At 44.7% G+C, this 19,048-nt stretch overlaps 1 protein-coding gene across 1 annotated transcript in view; it reads right to left on the bottom strand.

Moving 5' to 3' along the window:
* LOC149468155 (uncharacterized) overlaps nucleotides 1-19,048 on the bottom strand; it is a 104,938-nt gene that overhangs the window by 47,737 nt on the left and 38,153 nt on the right. Inside the window, 2 exon segments of the mRNA XM_089670640.1 lie at nucleotides 4,602-5,444; nucleotides 5,447-5,773. Of these exon segments, the coding sequence (XP_089526766.1) occupies nucleotides 4,602-5,444; nucleotides 5,447-5,773 (1,170 nt within the window).

The raw sequence follows: 19,048 nt of genomic DNA, 5'->3' as shown, positions 1-19,048 counted from the left end.
AAGAGCTGCGGCTCTCGTGGGTCTGCCCCGCCCACAAACAAAAAAGGACATGCTAACTTTTCTTGGTATGATTGGTTACTGCCGCCAATGGATACCTGATTGTTCATTCTATGATCACACTCTGAGGTCTGCCACACTTTCAGAATCACCTGACATTCTCACATGGTCAAATGAAATGGTTGATGCCTTTGTGTACCTGAAGAATGCTATGGTAATGGCCCCTGGTCTTGGACTACCTGACTATAAGAAAATGTTTCATCTGTATGCGGGGGAAAATTGTACAACCATGGCGGGGGTCCCGGCTCAGGAACATGGAGGCAAGCTCCGCCCTGTAGCTTTTTTTTTTCAAAGTAGTGCCAACTCAGGTTCAGGGCATGCCTGCTTGTCTGAGAGCTGTTGCATCCTGCGTGATGGGGGTGGAGATGGCTATTTCTTTCACATTGGGACATGAAACTACCCTACACACCACACACCAAGTGTCCTTACTACTGAAAAACATACACACTCAACACATGTCAGCACAAAGGTTGAGCGGATATGAAGTGATTCTTCTATCTGATCCCAACTTGATTATTAAATATTCTTCAGTAAATTCAGGCCCTGCTCCAATTTTGAATGCCCTATTGGGGCTAAAGGGGGAACAGGATGAAGTGGCACCAGAATACAATTGTATAACCCACATACAGCAAGACACTTCCCCTAGGTCCGACATGTCAGCTGTGGCTCTTGATGGGGCCCCAGATGTGTTTGTAGATGGTTCATGTTCTAGGCCAAATGATAATACTTGCCATGCAGGAGATGCCATTGTGCAACTTCCTGACAAAATACTCGAGACAAAGCCAATCCCATATCAGTCAGCCCAAGCAGCCCAACTGATTGCCCTTACAAGAGCATGTCAATTATTTGCAGGACAGGATGTCAACATTTACACAGACTCCAAGTACGCCCATGGTGCTGTACACGATTTTGGGGTCATTTGGGAGAGAAGAGGATTCATTGCTGCTGATGGCAAAACCATATCTCACTCTTCCTTGATATCTGATCTACTCAAAGCCATAGTTACCGAAAACATTAGCCATTCTTCATTGCAGGGCACATACAAATCACAGAGATCATATTGCCAAAGGAAATGCATTAGCAGATAAGGTAGCAAAGGAAGCTGCATTACAACAGGTGGCCAGTGAACAGATGTCTATGCTCACTTCAGGCGTCACAACCACCCCACATGACCAGATGTATGCAGATTTACAAACATTTGCTACAGAAGTCGATCTAGAAGACTGGAATGGTTCTGGAGCACAACTAGATCCAGCTTCTGGCCTAGTGTGCTTAGAGGGGAAACCGTGCATTCCCATGTCAAGTGCCCCATTGTTCATTGCACAGTACCACGGTCTAGGACATAGAGGATGGAAAACGACATGTGAAACATTATTGCAGGATTTTTACATTACAGGTTTATCTAGGTTGGTGAAAGAATATGTTTCCAGGTGCATTACATGTATAAGGAACAATCCACAGAACCCAAAGAAATCACAACACCAGCATCTAGTGTACCCAACTACACCTTTCACCCATTTACAAATAGATTTTACCCACATGACAAAAACAGGACACAGGCAAGAGTTTTTGTTGGTAATGGTGGATATGTTCAGCAGATGGGTGGAAGAATTTGTCACTAATAAAGAAGACGCACAGACTGTAGTCAGAATTCTTACACAGGAGATAATACCCAGATGGGGATGTCCGCTGCAGATAAATTCTGATAACGGACCAGCCATTGTGGCCAAGGTATGCCAAGACCTGGTAAAAGTACTTAGATTGGAAATGTCATATTCCCTATCATCCTCAAAGTTGGGGTATAGTAGTAAGGATGAACAGGACAATTAAGGATAAGTTGAGGAAGGCCACTGGAGGAACCTATACCCACTGGAAGAAGATGTTACCTGCAATTCTAGCAGAGGTAAGAATGACACCTAATAAGACTACAGGGTTATCTCCTTTTGAAATATTAATGGGAAGACCGTTCCCCACTCCTTGGGCTAGACAGCCACTTATGTTAGAAAGAGGGGACCTTGACCTGGTACAACAAGAATATGTGAGAAAATTGATTCAGACTTTAGATCAGATTGAAAGAAATGTTGCTCGCACTTTTCCTTTATTTTTCAGGAACCAACACACCTTTTCCAAGTGGGAGATGTTGTAGTGGTCCGCCAACTCGCTAAAGACAAGAAGCAAGGCTACCCCTTTGGACCGCCTACTACGGTGATAGCGGTTACCAGAACGGCTGTTCTGGTGGAGAATTCCCAGTCCTGGATCCATGCTAGTCGAGTGAAGAAGGTGAACCAAACACCTGAGAAACACGAGATGGAAAAAGGAGGTGAAGTATGAGAGGAAAATCCTCGAAGAGCAGGTGAAGTAAGTGAAAAAGACCCTGAAGATGACATTCCTTACTGCCGCTCATGGTGCTTTGAAGATCTGGGTCCTATTGGGCACACTGACTGCTCTTTTTCCTGCCAGTATGGATCCTAACTAACTGTATTTATCACCCTGAGGACTTGGGCCTAATAAAAGGTATCTGTGGTCAAGGACTAGATTTAAATGAGACCCAGATAACCAAAAGTGAAAGAAAGTCAAAAAGAAGTTTTGAAGAGAACAATCCTTTTTCAGGAAAATGTTGATGATGCAGTTTAAATCTGCTTATGCTCAAAAGTCAGGTTCTGATAAATGTTGGATATGTAGTAAGTTACATCCTAGCACATAGGAAATTCCTCTTCTGGCCGCTCCAGGCAAAATATTTTTGTTAATAACAGGGAATGTAAGTATTGGTTTGACCAATATTACTTCTAATGCCACCATATCTTTTCCAACTCTGGGAGTCACTCAACTCCCCGATTGGTGTTTTAGACTGGGGAATACTTCCCACAAGGGAAGGGGAATGTGCTCTCAGTCCATATTAAACATATCTGATCCTGGAAGGAGGGATGGAACTTCTTCTGTGAAACTCTGGCAAGTAAATGGTAGAGCCCTGAATGAAAGTTTAGAAGGGATACAAGACAATGTGGGAAAACTATGTTTGGAAAACTTCTTTTTTATTTTACACTTGTTGTCACCCCTGAATTTCACTCTGCAATACAAAAATTGCCAATTTCCTTGGGAAACAATACCTATATCTGTTGTGGTAAGATCTGTTACCCTTGGATACCGAGTAATGTCCAGGGCTGGTGCTATGTAGCCCAATTAGTGCCAATCATGGCAGCTATAGACCAGAAGGAACACCAGGTAAAAGCCAGTACATACCCAAAATACCAACTAACTCTGAGACAGAGAAGGGAAACCAAACAAGGAAAGGTAGATCTATTCTCTACAGGTGATAAGGTTTGGTCATGGTTCCCTACCTACACGGGATGGGGAATAACACTCATGAACAAAATAAATAATGACACAAACATTATTGATGATATACTGGAGAGGAACTCTAAGGACATGGGGTTGCTAAATACCGAGACCAGAGCTATTAGAGAACAGCTGGAGATGCAAGAATTAGCTATTGAAAGCAGGAGTGCTGCTCTGACAGGTCTGTGTGAGATGACAGAGGATTCTGAATGTTGTACTTGGATATATAATACCACAATGACTGTTCCAGATTATTATGAAATAATAAAGCAACACAGGGAACAGGTAGATGGTTTAATGGAAGAAGCTAGAGCTATAGGAAAAGATGGATGGACTCCTTTTGATTGGTTAGGATCAGGATTTGGTTCCGTCTTTTCATGGATGAAAGGTATCGCTGTAAGAATAGTCATGATATTGTTTTTTGTTTTATTTTTATATCTATGTTTTAAATGCTCATTATATTGCATTGCTAGAGCTACCAAGCCGCAGAATACAAATGAAGGTTATCTGGTTATGTACAAAAAGATGAATGAGGTAAAGAATTGAGATCATGTTCATGATCTAAGAGGGGATTGAAAGGATCTAGAGAACCTCCATTGTGTTGATGTACGCCATTTTAAGTATTAAGTTAGCTTTTTGCAGATATATTAGAAGTTTAATGGAACTGTTTTAGTTTGGTGAAGGATGTATCAACAGAAGATAAGATGACCCTGACATTGTCTTTGCCCGGCTATTTCTCAGAAAGGTAGCCAAAACAGTTTATACCAAGAAATGTATATGTCATGTTTCATGTAGTCAGCTCATGATGGAAACTTACAAGTTACAGTTTTAGAATTCGCTCCCCCCCCTTATTATTTCTGTATCCTATATAATCTTAGTAATGTCTAATAAACTTTGAACATCTCTGAAAATAAGCTGCTGTTATTTCCGTGTTCAAGGGGTGTTCCCAGAATTCTGCTGATAGACCAGGAATCTCTCCACAGACCGGGGGTCTCTGAGGGGATAAAGAAAATCATCCTTTCATATATCAGGGTGTGCTTCTTCCCCACATGAGAGCTGGGATGTCCAGCAACATTCATCTAGAAGACATTTCCCGCACTCAAGGCACTAATACACCTCCAGGGTTGTGTGGGATCCCTGATGTACAGGAAGACAGGATTTCAGTGAGGAACATTTCCCTCACTCAGGACAGGAATATGGCCTCTCACCTGTGTGAGATCTCTGATGTCTGGAAAGATCGGACTTCTGTGAAAAACATTTCCCGCACTCAGGACAGGAATATGGCTTCTCCCCTGTGTGAGATCTCTGATGTCTGGAAAGATCGGACTTCTGCAAAAAACATTTCCCGCACTCAGAACAGGAATATGGCTTTTCCCCTGTGTGAGATCTCTGATGTCTGGAAAGATAACACTTCTCTAAAAAACATTTTCTGCACTCAGTACAAGAATACAGCTTCTCCCCCGTGTGAGATCTCTGATGTTTGTGAAGAATGGACATATGTGCAAAACATTTCCCACACACAGGACAGGAATACGGCTTCTCCCCTGTGTGAGATCTCTGATGTGTGTAAAGATTAGAGTTGCTTGAAAAACATTTCCCGCACTTAGGACAGGAATACGGCTTCTCCCCCGTGTGAGATCTCTGACGTGTGTAAAGATTAGAGTTGCTTGAAAAACATTTCCCGCACTCAGGACAGGAATATGGCTGCTCCCCCGTGTGAGATCTCTGATGCCTGGAAAGATAGGACCTCACTGAAAAACATTTCCCGCACTCAGGACAGGAATACGGCTTATCCCCTGTGTGAGATCTCTGATGTTTCTGAAGACTGGACTTTTCTGAAAACCATTTCCCGCACTCAGGACAGGAATACAGCTTCTCCCCTGTGTGAGATCTCTGATGTGTGTAAAGATGGGACTTGTCTGAAAAACATTTCCCACACTCAGGGCAGGAATACAGTTTCTCCCCCGTGTGAGATCTCTGATGTGTGTAAAGATTGGACTTCTCTGAAAAACATTTCCCGCACTCAGGACAGGAATACGGCTTCTCCCCGTGTGAGATCTTTTATGCCTATTAAGATTGTTTTTAGAACTGAAACATTTCCCGCACTCAGGACAGGAATACGGCTTCTCCCCTGTGTGAGATTTCTGATGTTTGTAAAGAATGGACTTGACTGAAAAACATTTCCCACACTCAGGACAGGAATACGGCTTCTCTCCTGTGTGAGATCTCTGATGTGTGTAAAGATTGGACTTATCTGAAAAAAGTTTCCCACACTCAGGACAGGAATATGGCTTCTCCCCTGTGTGAGTTCTTTTATGCACATTAAGTTTGGATTTGTAGTGGAAACATTTCCCGCACTCAGTACAGGAGAACCTCTTCCCTGTTGGAAGGCCGGCCCGGTCCCGCACAGTCTGAGGTTCCTCAGGATACGAGGAATACGATGGTCCATCTACACTGGGTGGTGCCGGATGGACATTGGAGGGAGCCGGGTTTTCTCCTGGACTATACTGTGTGATGTCCTCATCTTCTACTTTCCAGTCTGGAGACAAAGTGAGACAATCCTCGGAGGTTTTCCTCATCTCCCGGCCATGGACTAAAATACAAAGACAAAGAGGATTACTAGACAGGAGCTGATTGGTTCCCCCAAACCAGGACTCCGCCCACATCAGGCAGCTTGGTCTCTGAGGAGCTTACAATTCCACCCTCAAGGGAACTAGGAAATGGCTCCTCTGATCTCCTACCAGGTCATTTCTTTATTCATGGACCTTAGTCAGAGAGTGAGGAAACAACCAGAACTGTCTTTTATAGGAGGGACAGTGATGAGGGGATTATAGGACGAGGGTCCCCACCCCCTCTATCACTCATCGCCACCTTCCCAACACAAGAAGTACTGCACTTCCTTATTTAGTCCATGATTTAGTCATGAAGAACAGCGGGGCTGAGCCCCACCAGAGGTCAGAGAGTGAGGATGGGGGGAGAACAACCAAGATGAAGACTGGACTGATCCTGAAGACCACCATCATTGGGGTATTGACTCCTCCCTCATTATCACTTTCTGTTTAAGAGTCCAAAGTTGAAGGATGTTATCACATTATTATCACCATGTAAAAGTCTGTGCTCCAATCACATCATCCGATATAAAATGTCCAGCTGGGAGGAAATGGAGGGAACAAAAGAGAATCTATATTATGTGTATATATAGCAGTGGGGGGAGAGAAGAAGTCAGGACTATGTAATGTACAACATAGAGTATATAGTGCAGGGGTCAGGAGTATGTAATGTACAACATAGAGTATATAGTGCAGGGGTCAGGAGTATGTAATGTACAACACAGAGTATATAGTGCAGGGGTCAGGAGTATGGAATGTACAACACAGAGAATGTAGTGCAGGGGTCAGGAGTATATAATGTACAACATAGAGTATATAGTGCAGGGGTCAGGAGTATGTAATGTACAACACAGAGTATATAGTGCAGGGGTCAGGAGTATGTAATGTACAACATAGAGTATATAGTGCAGGGGTCAGGAGTATATAATGTACAACATAGAGTATATAGTGCAGGGGTCAGGAGTATGTAATGTACAACATAGAGTATATAGTGCAGGGGTCAGGAGTATGTAATGTACAACACAGAGTATATAGTGCAGGGGTCAGGAGTATGTAATGTACAACATAGAGTATATAGTGCAGGGGTCAGGAGTATGGAATGTACAACATACAGTATATAGTGCAGGGGTCAGGGGTATGTAATATTGGTATTCAGTAATCAGTGGAAGATTAAATGTTTACTGTAGACAAGTTGCAGAGATCCCACACCGCTGCCTCCCATCTCCTGAGACTGCACTCAGTGACTTGGATCTGAGACACTACAGACATATCCCTCCACCCGGCACAGCTAGCAGACAACAGAACAAGTAGCCCTGGGAGACTTGTTCTATCAGAGATTTTACTAGACCCGGGCATGGGGAAGAAGATCCAAAGCACATAATCGAGGTCAATCAACATTTTTCTGCCAGCTGAACCCCAGAACCTCCATAAATCCAGTCTAGATACATAAATTGTGTCTGCAGCACAGAGAAGGAAGATTATCCGAGAGAAATCCAGGAATACAGGACGGGGAACACAGCTCAGGAAAGTGACCAGGGGATTACAGGCTGATATCACCCAGTCCCCGCCCTACTCTGGACCAATCAGTGAGCAGTATGGGTGGAGGAATGGATTTAGTGTTCATGACCCACCTGTGCTGATCTCTGTAGGAGTGTCCTCCTCTATAAATGTCCCCGCTATTCCATCCTCCTCCATAGACTGCTGATCATCCCTCACATACGCCTCTTCTTCTTCTGCTTTAATCTCAACTTTTATATCTATCAGATCTTCACCCTAATAAAATAATAATAGAAGAGTTCATCTGTAAAACATAAACTCCAATATTATGGCATCACATAAAAAAAAAAAAATCACTTCTGTGAGTCCATATTCTAGATTCTCCATCCCACCAACCTTGTAACAGTGAGGGATGGTGTGACCTCCCTGTGTGGAATCCCGGGAATACAGAAGACGGGGACATCTCTCTGGTGGGTTCCTGGTATTAGGTGGCTCCGTCATATCCTTGTGTCCTTCTGAAAACTCCTCCATCACTCCATACTCCTCATCCTCCTCTTTATACTCTTCTTTAACATCAATATTATCATCCCCGAGGATTCCACTCTGAAAGATATAATAAAACATTCATTGTAACAAACATGCTGTGTATAAATCACAACTACCAATAATTGTCATCATCTACCTGATGATGGTGAGGGATGGTGTGACCTTCCTGTGTGGAATCCCGGGAATACAGAGGACGGGGACATCTCTCTGGTGGGTTCCCATGACTGGATCCATCTGTAGGAAACACACACACTGACTGAATCCATTGTTTCTATGTGTTTATCAGATGATGGGGGATCTAGGTGGATCCTCCGTACTGCTCTCTCCTTTACAATAAAGTCTCCTCTTACCCGGTGATGTGAGGGGCGGCTGATTGTCCATCATGACGTCCTTGTAGAGATCCTTGTGTCCTTCTAAATACTCCCACTCCTCCATGGAGAAATAGACAGTGACACCCTGACACCTTATAGGAACCTGACACACACAATGATACAGTCACCATCCAGACACATCCCTTGTCTGTTACTGGAGAATGTCCCAGAATTCCCGGCACCGCTCACCTCTCCTGTCAGCAGCTCAGTGATCTCTCTGGTGACTTCTAGAATCTTCTTCTTCTTTCTCTCTTCTATCAGGGAGGGAGGTGGAGGCAATGTGATGTCATATGATCTCCAGACTTCACAGGAGGAAAACTCTACATCTGAACACAAAGAGTCACATCAAATGATATTCCCAGAATCCTCCTCACCTCTCCATTCAGGTCTCCATTTTATTAAAGCCCCACATCAGACTGAGATATATAGCGCATCCAAGAGACCAAGCCGGGAGACAAATGAGAATATTGCTCAGCCAATGGGAGATGATCTCAGCATGACTTCCATCATGAAGGAGATGAGGGGGAGGGGAGGAAGTCACTGAAGGTGACCATAGATCCATGGAAATTCAGCTGGTTCAGCAGGGATCGCTCACATTTCCATCCATGTGTGGCCACTGCCGGATAAAAGCCACTCCCCCAGCGGCTGCAGCCAATAGCTTCAGTGCTGATCTGTGTATTCTGAGAGCGGAGGAGTCCCCCCATTGTCAGAATACAAGAGTGCAGCGGGGAGGATTCCCCCATCCACCTCCAATGTGTGGATGGGGGAATCACTTCAGTTTTTATGCTCATCCCGCTGGCTGAACGATAAAACTGAACCATGTAGGCCAGCTTTGGGAGCAAATATATTATCATCAACTCCTCCCCCTGAAGGGGTTAATCTACGTATTACCTCCTCTGCCGCCAGATCCAGGAATGTCGACTCTCTGCTTCCTCCTGACTCACCTTTCCCTAGAACGTCCTGTCTGTACCTGACATCACTTCCTGTCTATACCTGACATCACTTCCTGTCTGTCTTCCATAGAGACTTCCTGTCTGGGTAGAAGTGAGATCTCCACCTTATGGAGCTCAGAGGAACTGCAGCCCCGAGAAGCGTCTGGTAGTGTGACCCCGGCCTTGTGCTGGGTGTGTATGGACTGTAGATCCTTATAGAGGGGTCACCTCCACTCCCACCAAGGGGGACAGAAATATATGACTGCTCGGGGGAGGGGTTTTGGCCCCTTTGATTTTGCAGTAACATTGATTGCAGATTTAGTCCTGTAGAACATCTGGTATATGGATACAAAGCCCCCCAGCCCAGAATAAAGGGTGGAGAGTGATTGAAGTAGATGCAAAGTGGAAGCGGTGGACTTGCAGAGAACACTATACTGAGCACACAATATTGTCTGTCTCCATGGATTTGCACAGGATTTGAGATGATTTCCTATAGCAGCAAATCTGATGAGATGAATGAAGTGGTGTAAAGTGGAAGCAGTGGATGTGCAGGGAGCAGCATCTTGAGCACAAAGCACTTTATGTTGTGGATGGATTTGCACACGGTTCAGTTTCCTTCATTTATTGATAAACCCCATAAGACCAATGAAGTGGGTGTAAAGTGGAAGCAGTGGATGTGCAGAGAATAGGATTTGGAGCCCCGAGCTCTTTATCTCTGAATGTCTCCACATATTTGTAGTGTATTTGTGATGATTTCTGTGCACACACAATAGGACAGCGCTGTGACACATAATGCTCTTCTAGATGACAGGGAATCCTTCCCTTTGTTACAGCAGCAGTCCGCTAGAAGGTTTTTGTAGGTTTGGAGTTGTTACACATAGCGCGGGTTTTATCCATTTATAGTGATGACATCATTGCCCAAATCTGGGGGTCACCAGCCATTTCCACCCTTTACTCCCAGCTGGGGGGCTTTGTATCCATATACCAGATGTTCTACAGGACTAAATCTGCAATCAATGTTACTGCAAAATCAAAGGGGCCAAAACCCCTCCCCCGAGGAGTCATATATTTCTGTCCCCCTTGGTGGGAGTGGAGGTGACCCCTCTATGAGGATCTACAGTCCATACACACCCAGCACAAGGCCGGGGTCACACTACCAGATGCCTCTCGGGGCTGCAGTTCCTCTGAGCTCCACAAGGTGGGGATCTCACTTCTACCCACACAGGAAGTCTCTATGGAAGACAGACAGGAAGTGATGTCAGGCACAGACAGGAGGTGATGTCAGGTACAGACAGGAAGTGATGTCAGGTACAGACAGGAAGCAGATCGGAGACATTTGTGGAAGTGGCAGCAGAGGAGGTAATAAGATGTTATTTTCTATTTACACCCAGTAACCTCCCTGTCATGTTCATCCTCTTTCTCCATAGTCACGTCCGTCCTCTTCCTCCCTGGTCATGTCCGTCCTCTTCCTCCCTGGTCATGTCCGTCCTCTTCCTCCCTGGTCACGTCCATCCTCTTCCTCCATAGTCACGTCTGTCCTCTTCCTCCATAGTCACGTCCGTCCTCTTCCTCCATAGTCATGTCCGTCCTCTTCCTCCATAGTCATGTCTGTCCTCTTCCTCCATAGTCACTGTGACGTCTTTTATCTCCAGCAGATGATGATACACACATATATAGTGTGGGAACCCAGATGAACCCCTTCAGGGGCAGAACATCCCCCACTTCCGGGGCCGGAACATTCTCCTCATTGTGGTGAGGTGGTCTTCTCATAGGAGTGAGCTGAGCTCTCCTGGGTTCGGTTCCAGTGTTGCTCAGTGAACTGGCTGAACTCAATCCTTCCTGAAGTCAATGGCAGCCAATGCACAATAGTTGGGCTAATAGACAAGGTGGTGTCAGACAATCACCCTGAGGGACATGTACAATGCAGGGATCCAGTTGGCCGGGAGCAGGGAGGTTCTAAATGGTTAAAGTGAAACATTATAAATGTCCAACACCTATAACCCCTCCCCTCTCGGGCACTGTCACCCCCTTCCTGCCCAGGCTGATTTTCAGCTTTCAGCGCTGTCACACTTTGAATGACAATTGCACGGTCATGCAACACTGTACCCATATGACAATTTTATCATTTTTTTGTGACAGAACTTTCTTTTGGTGGTATTTAATCACCTCTAAGTTTTTTATTTTTTGCTAAACAAACCAAAAACCACTGAAAATTTTGAGGACAAAATGTTTTTTTTTTAGTTTTTGCTCTAAAATTTTGTAAATAGGTGATTTATCTCCTTTACTGATGTGCACTAATGAGGCTGCAGTGATGGGCACTGAGAGGCTGCACTGACGGGCACTGATGTGGAGGCACTGACAGGCGTCACTGATGGGCATTGACAGGCGTCACTGATGGGCACTGAAAGGCAGCACTCATATATAACACTGATAGGCGGCATGGATAGGCAGCACTGATAGGAGCTGATAGGCAGCACTGACTTGCACTGATATGTGGCAAGTTTGTAAGGAGACTTGCGATGAAGAGACATTTTCTAAATAAACCTATCACAAGTGTAACATCCAATGTGAGTAACTCTAATTTCAAGAACACCAATCTCAAGAATGCATCCTTGTTTAACCCCCAGGCACAATCATATATCGATGTATTTAAAAATATGGTCCTTAAAGATCTTGATAATATACGGGTAAAAAAACGGTACAATAAGTCATTTAACCAAGACAAGATTAACATGATGACCAATGTATTATTAAAGGAAAAGGAGTTGGTAATCAGACCAGCGGACAAAGGGGGAGGAGTTGTGGTCATGAATAAATCTGACTATTTAATGCAAGTTCAGAATATCCTCCAGGATAAAGACACCTATTTAGAACTTCCGAGTAATCCTCTGTTGTCATACAAAAAAGCTCTAAAGGTTCTGATAAAAAAGGGATCCGATTCGGGAATCCTAAATAAAAAAGAGCGTGATTTTTTGTGCCCTACGGTACCCAGACTTCCGGTCCTGTATTGCCTGCCCAAGATCCACAAGGACCCAATTAACCCTCCAGGTCGCCCCATTGTGAGTGGCATAGGGTCCTTGTGCTCCCGGGTTGGTGAATATATTGATTGTTTCCTACAGCCAATAGTCCGCAACACGCCATCTTTCCTGAGGGATTCAAAACAAATCCTGGTTGAGATCATGGACATTAAAATAGAGAAGCCTACCTTTCTGGTAACGGCGGATGTTGCTTCGCTCTACAGTAATATCAAGCATGCAGATGGTTTAGAGGCGGCAGAATATTATCTGAATGAGGCCATAGACATACCACGCATTCAGAAGCAATATTTATTGGAACTATTAAGCTTCGCAATGAAGCACAATTACTTTGGTTTGACAACAAGTATTACCTGCAGACCACAGGCGTAGCAATGGGCGCGAAATTCGCTCCAAGCCTAGCGAACATCTTTATGGCAAGATGGGAGGAGGAGGTGATATATTCCATGGAGTGGCCACATTTGCGTTTTTATCGACGCTACATAGACGATATAGTGTTGCTATGGGATGGCGATGACTCTTCACTACTCAATTTTTTTACCACTCTAAACTATAACAACCTAAATATTAAGCTCACTTTCAATTATAGTTACAGTAGTATTGATTTTCTGGATCTCACCCTCATTAATGATGGTACTAGAATTACCACCAAAACCTTTTTTAAAGGTACAGACAGAAATGGGTACATCCCAAAAGACAGTTGCCACCTGCCTAGGTGGCTGAATAACATCCCCAGGGGACAATTCCTTCGGATAAGGCGGAACTGTGGCAATATGCAAGACTACATTGCACAATCCAACATTCTTAGAACTAGATTGGCTAGAGTGGCTAGTTTGGACAGGGCCAATCTGTTAACTACACAACATAAGACCAATAAAGAGATTTTCTGTCCTTTTACAACTGCCTTCTCGATTCAATATAAAGAAGTTGCCACTATTATTAGGAAGAACTGGAACATTCTTAAGAGCGACCCGGTGATGTGTAAAGCCTTACCGGAACACCCAGAAATCATCTATAAAAAAGCACCTGCATTAAGAAACAGACTAGCCCCCAACGTTGTCAATCCTCCTAAGCAATTGACGTTTGACTTTCTAAATAGGAAAGGGTTTTTTCCTTGTAACAGATGTATGATATGCATTTGTAATGGCATTCACAAGAACCCGATAAAAAGTTTTTGTTCAAATGCTACCGGTAGATCATTTGACATTCAGTCTACTATTACGTGCTACAGTTCCTATATTGTCTACCTTTTGGAATGTAGTTGCGGGAAGAAATATGTCGGTAGAACGACAAGGAGACTGCGAGACAGGCTGAGGGAGCACCTGGTCAATATTAAGAAAGGTTACAAGGAGCACTCCTTGTCTATGCATTACCGCCAGCGACACAATAAGAATCCACACTCCCTGCGATTTGTGGGTATAGATATCATCAAAAGTAACTGGAGAGGTACCCACAAAAAACGCGCGGTCTCTATGCTTGAGATCAAGTGGATTTATCTTCTACAGTCCCAAGCTCCACAAGGACTAAATGTAGAATTAGATATCAATTGTTTTATTGATACCAGTTGATCGATCTTTATGATTTGAAGTGCATTGGTTTAGTACTTTTCATGATCTCACTTCTTAACCAGATTATTTTTACTTTGCCTTTATCTGTATTCCTATTTGAGTGTTTAGATCGCTTTAAATAAGTCGATGCACCTTTATCTCTTGATCGCTTTAACATATTCGATGCACCTTAATCTCAGTACATTTGGTTTTAAAATTGAATATTTTATGGGTATTACTGTTTAACCAGATGTTTTTTAATCCATACGTTTGTCATATTCGATGTATTTGGTTTTTATCTGCATCTTAATTCAGTGCCAGAATCGCTTCATATATGAGATCCCACTCATTTATATATTTTTATAATTTTGCCTTTCACCAGGCCGTTTTTGCTACAAGGGGGCACACAGTATGGTCCATGCATTACTATACTTGCCCCGTGCGTTTTTAGGATTGCAGTATCTTATTCCCAGTAAGATTACTGCAGAACCAACACCTGTATGTCCATGTATTCGTGTTGGTCTTCTTTAAAATGGCCGCCGCGGACACTACTGCGCATGCGCGAACGGCCGATCGCTACTGCGCATGCGCGAACCGGCAATAACGGTGCCGCCACATTGCAGTGATTTTGGCGCTTTTTTAGGTTTAAAACACCACATTTACCACTGGCACAGTCCCCTCTGATGATGTGTACTTACACGATACGCGTTAGGGAAGTGCCAAGCTATGTTTATCTTCTGTACATGTACCTCCGGTCTGGCCGTTTATAAGCAGCTGAACCTTTTGCTAGTAAGTTCTTTTTTGATTGTTCATTTTAAATAAACGTTATCACACTATTTGAGGCCTTTTTCCACGGGCTCTTTATTTCTGGGGAGCCTGTAATCCAGAAGGTCCTGGGACTGTGCCTAACAAGAACACATCTGCAGTGACATCCCTGGATCCCTGATACAGCTTCTCCTGGAACCAATGACATCTAGTGGTCACCCTATAGATGACACCCACCTGATCCATTAACACAGTGGCTGGATACAGCTTCCATCCGGACAGATGACATCTAGTGGTCACCCTATAGATGACACCGCCTTGTTCCAGTGATGCAGTGGCTGAGTACCAGGGACAGGACTTAAATGTCCCATGCGCTTTAACATGCGCTATCTGGTTAGTGCATTACTTGGATATTCTTTATCATTTCTGAAATCTACTATCTCTGGCTCCTCACGCGTTGGAGACTGTATACGTATTTAGCACATCTGATGAACTGACGCCGTCATTTTGCCGATCCACATTCATATGGGATCTATCATATGTGTAATCATTGTTTTAAGTTAGCGCTGCACTTTCATATTTTACCATTTATTTTATTATTGGTGTATACTCTGATCAGCAGGAATCATTTCTCCTGAAGAAGTGAGCGCTGCACCACGAAACGCGTGCAGATGGATGACGCTGCTGGATCCTCCTTATGGTGCTCAGAATTCTGTCCCACGGTGATTGTTGTCCAGGAATTGTCCATTGATGGACTTTGTGAGAGATTTCATGGCCTTGTACAGCTGCTGGGAGGGTTGTATGATTTCTACGCTGATTGGGAAGAAAACATTGGAAGATCTTTATTGATGTTTTTCTGGAGTTCCTCTTTATAAAGTCCCATGAGTCCCATTGTGTCTGTATGAGAGATTTCATCTAGGGTAAGGACTGACCTACACCCCATCCATGCACACTTACCTCTCCGGATCTGCTAAGGAATGGACATGCACTTTCACCAGGTGAATGGTTCTACACATTCTTTATGAATAGACCCCCAAATGTCAGGAGACGTTTCTATGAAGACGGGAAGTATGGAGCAGAGAAATGAATAGACCTCCCAGCAATGTTATTGTAATGTACACCAATAATAATGACTCCGCCCCCACATTCCAGACAAGGGATCTTCCTGACCTATCGGATTTCTGCCTTTACTATTTCCTGATTTTTTTTTTTTACAATCCTGTTGAAAGTGAAATTATAATAAAAATGTATTGAATGAAAAACAAAATCCTGTGTGTGTGTAATGATGACAAAGCTATGTATCCAGAAACGGCTGGTCGGTGACACTTCCATATACAGCCCAATGAAGTGACAAGGAAGCCCTAGAACCCTTTGGAGGAACCCTGGCTGAGAAAGGCTGGACTAGGCAGTCACATATCTCTGCCCCCCTTGCAGGGTTCCCAACCCTCCGTGACTTTTATTACTGACACAACATGAAATAGAATAGAATGGATAGATAATGTGGACATTGTAGTCAATGGAAGGTGATGAAGGGACAGGCAGAATCAAGCTCCTTGATAGTAGAGGGAGACCCGATCAGTCCTCATGGGGTCACATACATGTATAATAGACCCTGGTTGTGTCATGGAGGACAATCCTCAGGTATCCTCATATGTAGATGATAGTCACTGAGATATCAGATAAAGCCACACGCTGCTATCTCACACTTGGCACAAAGACAGCCAGTAGATGGATGTAAAGAGATGACGGAATGGGGCACTTGTAGAGTCAAAGGAGGCAGCGGTCACCATTCACTTTCAGCACAGGAGAGTCCCTCAATCCTCAGTGAGGTCATATACATACATGGCAGACCCATATAGATCCCATAGGGGGTAATCCACGTAGTCATCCACGGATAATTGTGGTAATAGCAGTGTTGCCAGTATATGGATGGCGGGTTATAATGACAGGATAGATAGTGCAGTAGGCAGTGGGTGAGCAGAAATATGAGACTGATAGAGCCCTGTGTGCCAGCGATAGAAACAAGGACATCAGACAGGTGGAGCTCAGCCAAGCAATTTCCATGAATGGGGACTCCCGCAGTGTATTAGTGCCTTAGTCCAAAAAGCAGAGTCCACTCACCCATCCAAGTGCCGTTTGCTAATGCATTGTCCTCCCGCTGCATAGTGGAAGTGTAGAGGCACGCCGTGTAATCATCTGTGGATGAGGAGGTCTGCAAAGATGTCTAGTGTGTCCAGAGCAATGCGGCCAGGTGATGAGGCTGTGTGGAGAGGTCTGGATGCCGGGGACGCGGGTGTCATGATGCTGTGACGTCAACGCGTTTCGTCCACTGAGGCACATGAGCATCTTCAGCCCACAGCACACTGGACACACTAGACCTCTTTTCAGACCTAATTATCCACAGATGACTACACGGCGTGCCTCTACACCTCCACTATGCAGCAGGAAGACAATGCATTAGAAAACAGCACTTGGATGGGAAGCAGAAGGAGCCAAGAGAAGATGGAGAGCAGAAGCAGCCTAGAGAGGATGGGGAGGTGAAGAAGCCTACAAAGGACGAGGAGGAGAAGCAGCCTAGAGATGATGAGGAGGAGAAGGAGCCTAGAGAGGGAAAGGAGCCTAGAGAGGATGGGGAGGAGATGGAGCCAAGAGAGGATGGGGAGTGGAAGGAACCAAAAGAGGATAGGAAAGGAGGAGCCTAGAGAGGATGGGAGGGGAAGGAGCCTAGAGAGGATGGGAGGGGGGTATAAACCTAAAGAGAATTGGAGAGAAGGGTGGAAAAGGAAAGGAAGGAAAGTATAGAAGATGGAGAAGAAACCTAGAAAGGATCGGGAGGAGAAAGAATCCTAGAGAGGATGGGGAGGAGAAGGAGCCTAACGAAGATGAGGAGTGAAAGAAGCCTAGAGAGGATGGGGATGAGAAGGAGCCTAGATAAGATGGGGAGAGAAAGGAACCTAGAAAGGATGGGAAGGGGAAGGAGCCTAGATAAGATGGGGAGGGGAAGGAGCCTAGAAAGTATTGGGAGGGAATGGAGCCTAGAGAGAATGGGAGCCTAGAAAGCATGGGGAGTAATAAGAGCCTAGAGAGGATGGGGAGGGGAAGGAACCCAGAGATGATAGGGAGGGGAAGGAACCTAGAGAGGATGAGGAGAAGAAGTTGCCTAGAGAAGATAGGGAGGGGAGGAAGGCTAACGAGGATGGGGAGTGGAAAGAGCCTAGAGAGGATGGGAAAGTGGAAGGAGCCTAGAGAGTATGAGGAAGGGAAGAAGCCTACAGAGGATGGGAAGGAGAAGGAGCCTAAAGAGGATGGAGAGGGGAAGAAGCCTAGACAGCATGGAGAGGGGAATGAGCCTATTGAGGATGAGGAGTGGAAGGAGTCTAGAGAGGGGCATGAACCTAGAGAGTATGAGGAGGGGATAGAGCCTAGAGAGGAGGGGAACGTAGAAACAATGGGGAGTGGAAGGAACCTAAAGTGGATGGGGAGGGAAAGGAACCTAGAGAGGATAGGGAGGGGAAGGAGCTTAAGAGAGGATGGCAAGGGCATAAAGCCTAGAGCAGATGGGAGCCTAGAAAGGTTGGGGAATGGAAGGAGGCTAGAGAGGATAAAAAAGGAGAAGGAGCCTAGAGGGTATGGGGAGTGAAGGGAACCTAGAGAAATTGTAGGCAATTGAGCCTAGAGAGTTTGGGGAGGGGAAGGAGCCTAGAAAGGATGGGGTGGGGAAGGACCATGGAGAGGATGGGAGGGGAATACATTTGAGTAAGTTTCTGGCACTACAAACTCCATGCAGTCACCTCTGCTATTCAGCACTTGCCATTGTCCTCAGTGTTCATTTTCTACAAACACCAACCCATAGGTGCCTCCCTCCCAGGAATACAGAACACATTTTCTCAGATGATCCCAGTATTGGACCCATTTAGTATGCTGGACATGAAAGTATTCTGCATCCAACCTTCTGGAAAAGACAAACATATTCCCTCCCCCCCCATCCCTTCACTGGGTTGTTTTACAGAAGAACTAAAGGCATTGATTTTCTGGAGAGTGGAGAGGGATGAGACCTCCTGTTGGTTTCTATTGCTGCCTCGGCCTCCTTTAGGGAGATTCAGCCTCTCTATTTGTCCTGTTTACAATTATTACCGAAAGTGATATAAAATCCTGAGATTTGGGGTGTCACCAGAACAGGATCAGGAAAAGAGGACTCCCTATGACACCATTGTATGTAGGGGGCGCTCTGCAACTAGATTTTACACCATCGTATATAGCGGCAGCTTTCCAAATACAGTCAGATCCATAAATTCCTACACCGTTCACCTGATTTGGATGTAAATACCCTCAAATTAATGCTGACAGTCTGCA

This window comes from Staurois parvus, unplaced genomic scaffold, assembly GCF_062004578.1.
Source record: "Staurois parvus isolate SC_StPar_1 unplaced genomic scaffold, SC_StPar_1.0 ptg000092l, whole genome shotgun sequence".
NCBI classification, from domain to species: Eukaryota; Metazoa; Chordata; class Amphibia; order Anura; family Ranidae; genus Staurois; species Staurois parvus.
Note: the sequence above shows the minus strand (reverse complement) of the source record. Positions and strands in the feature narration are given on the sequence as shown.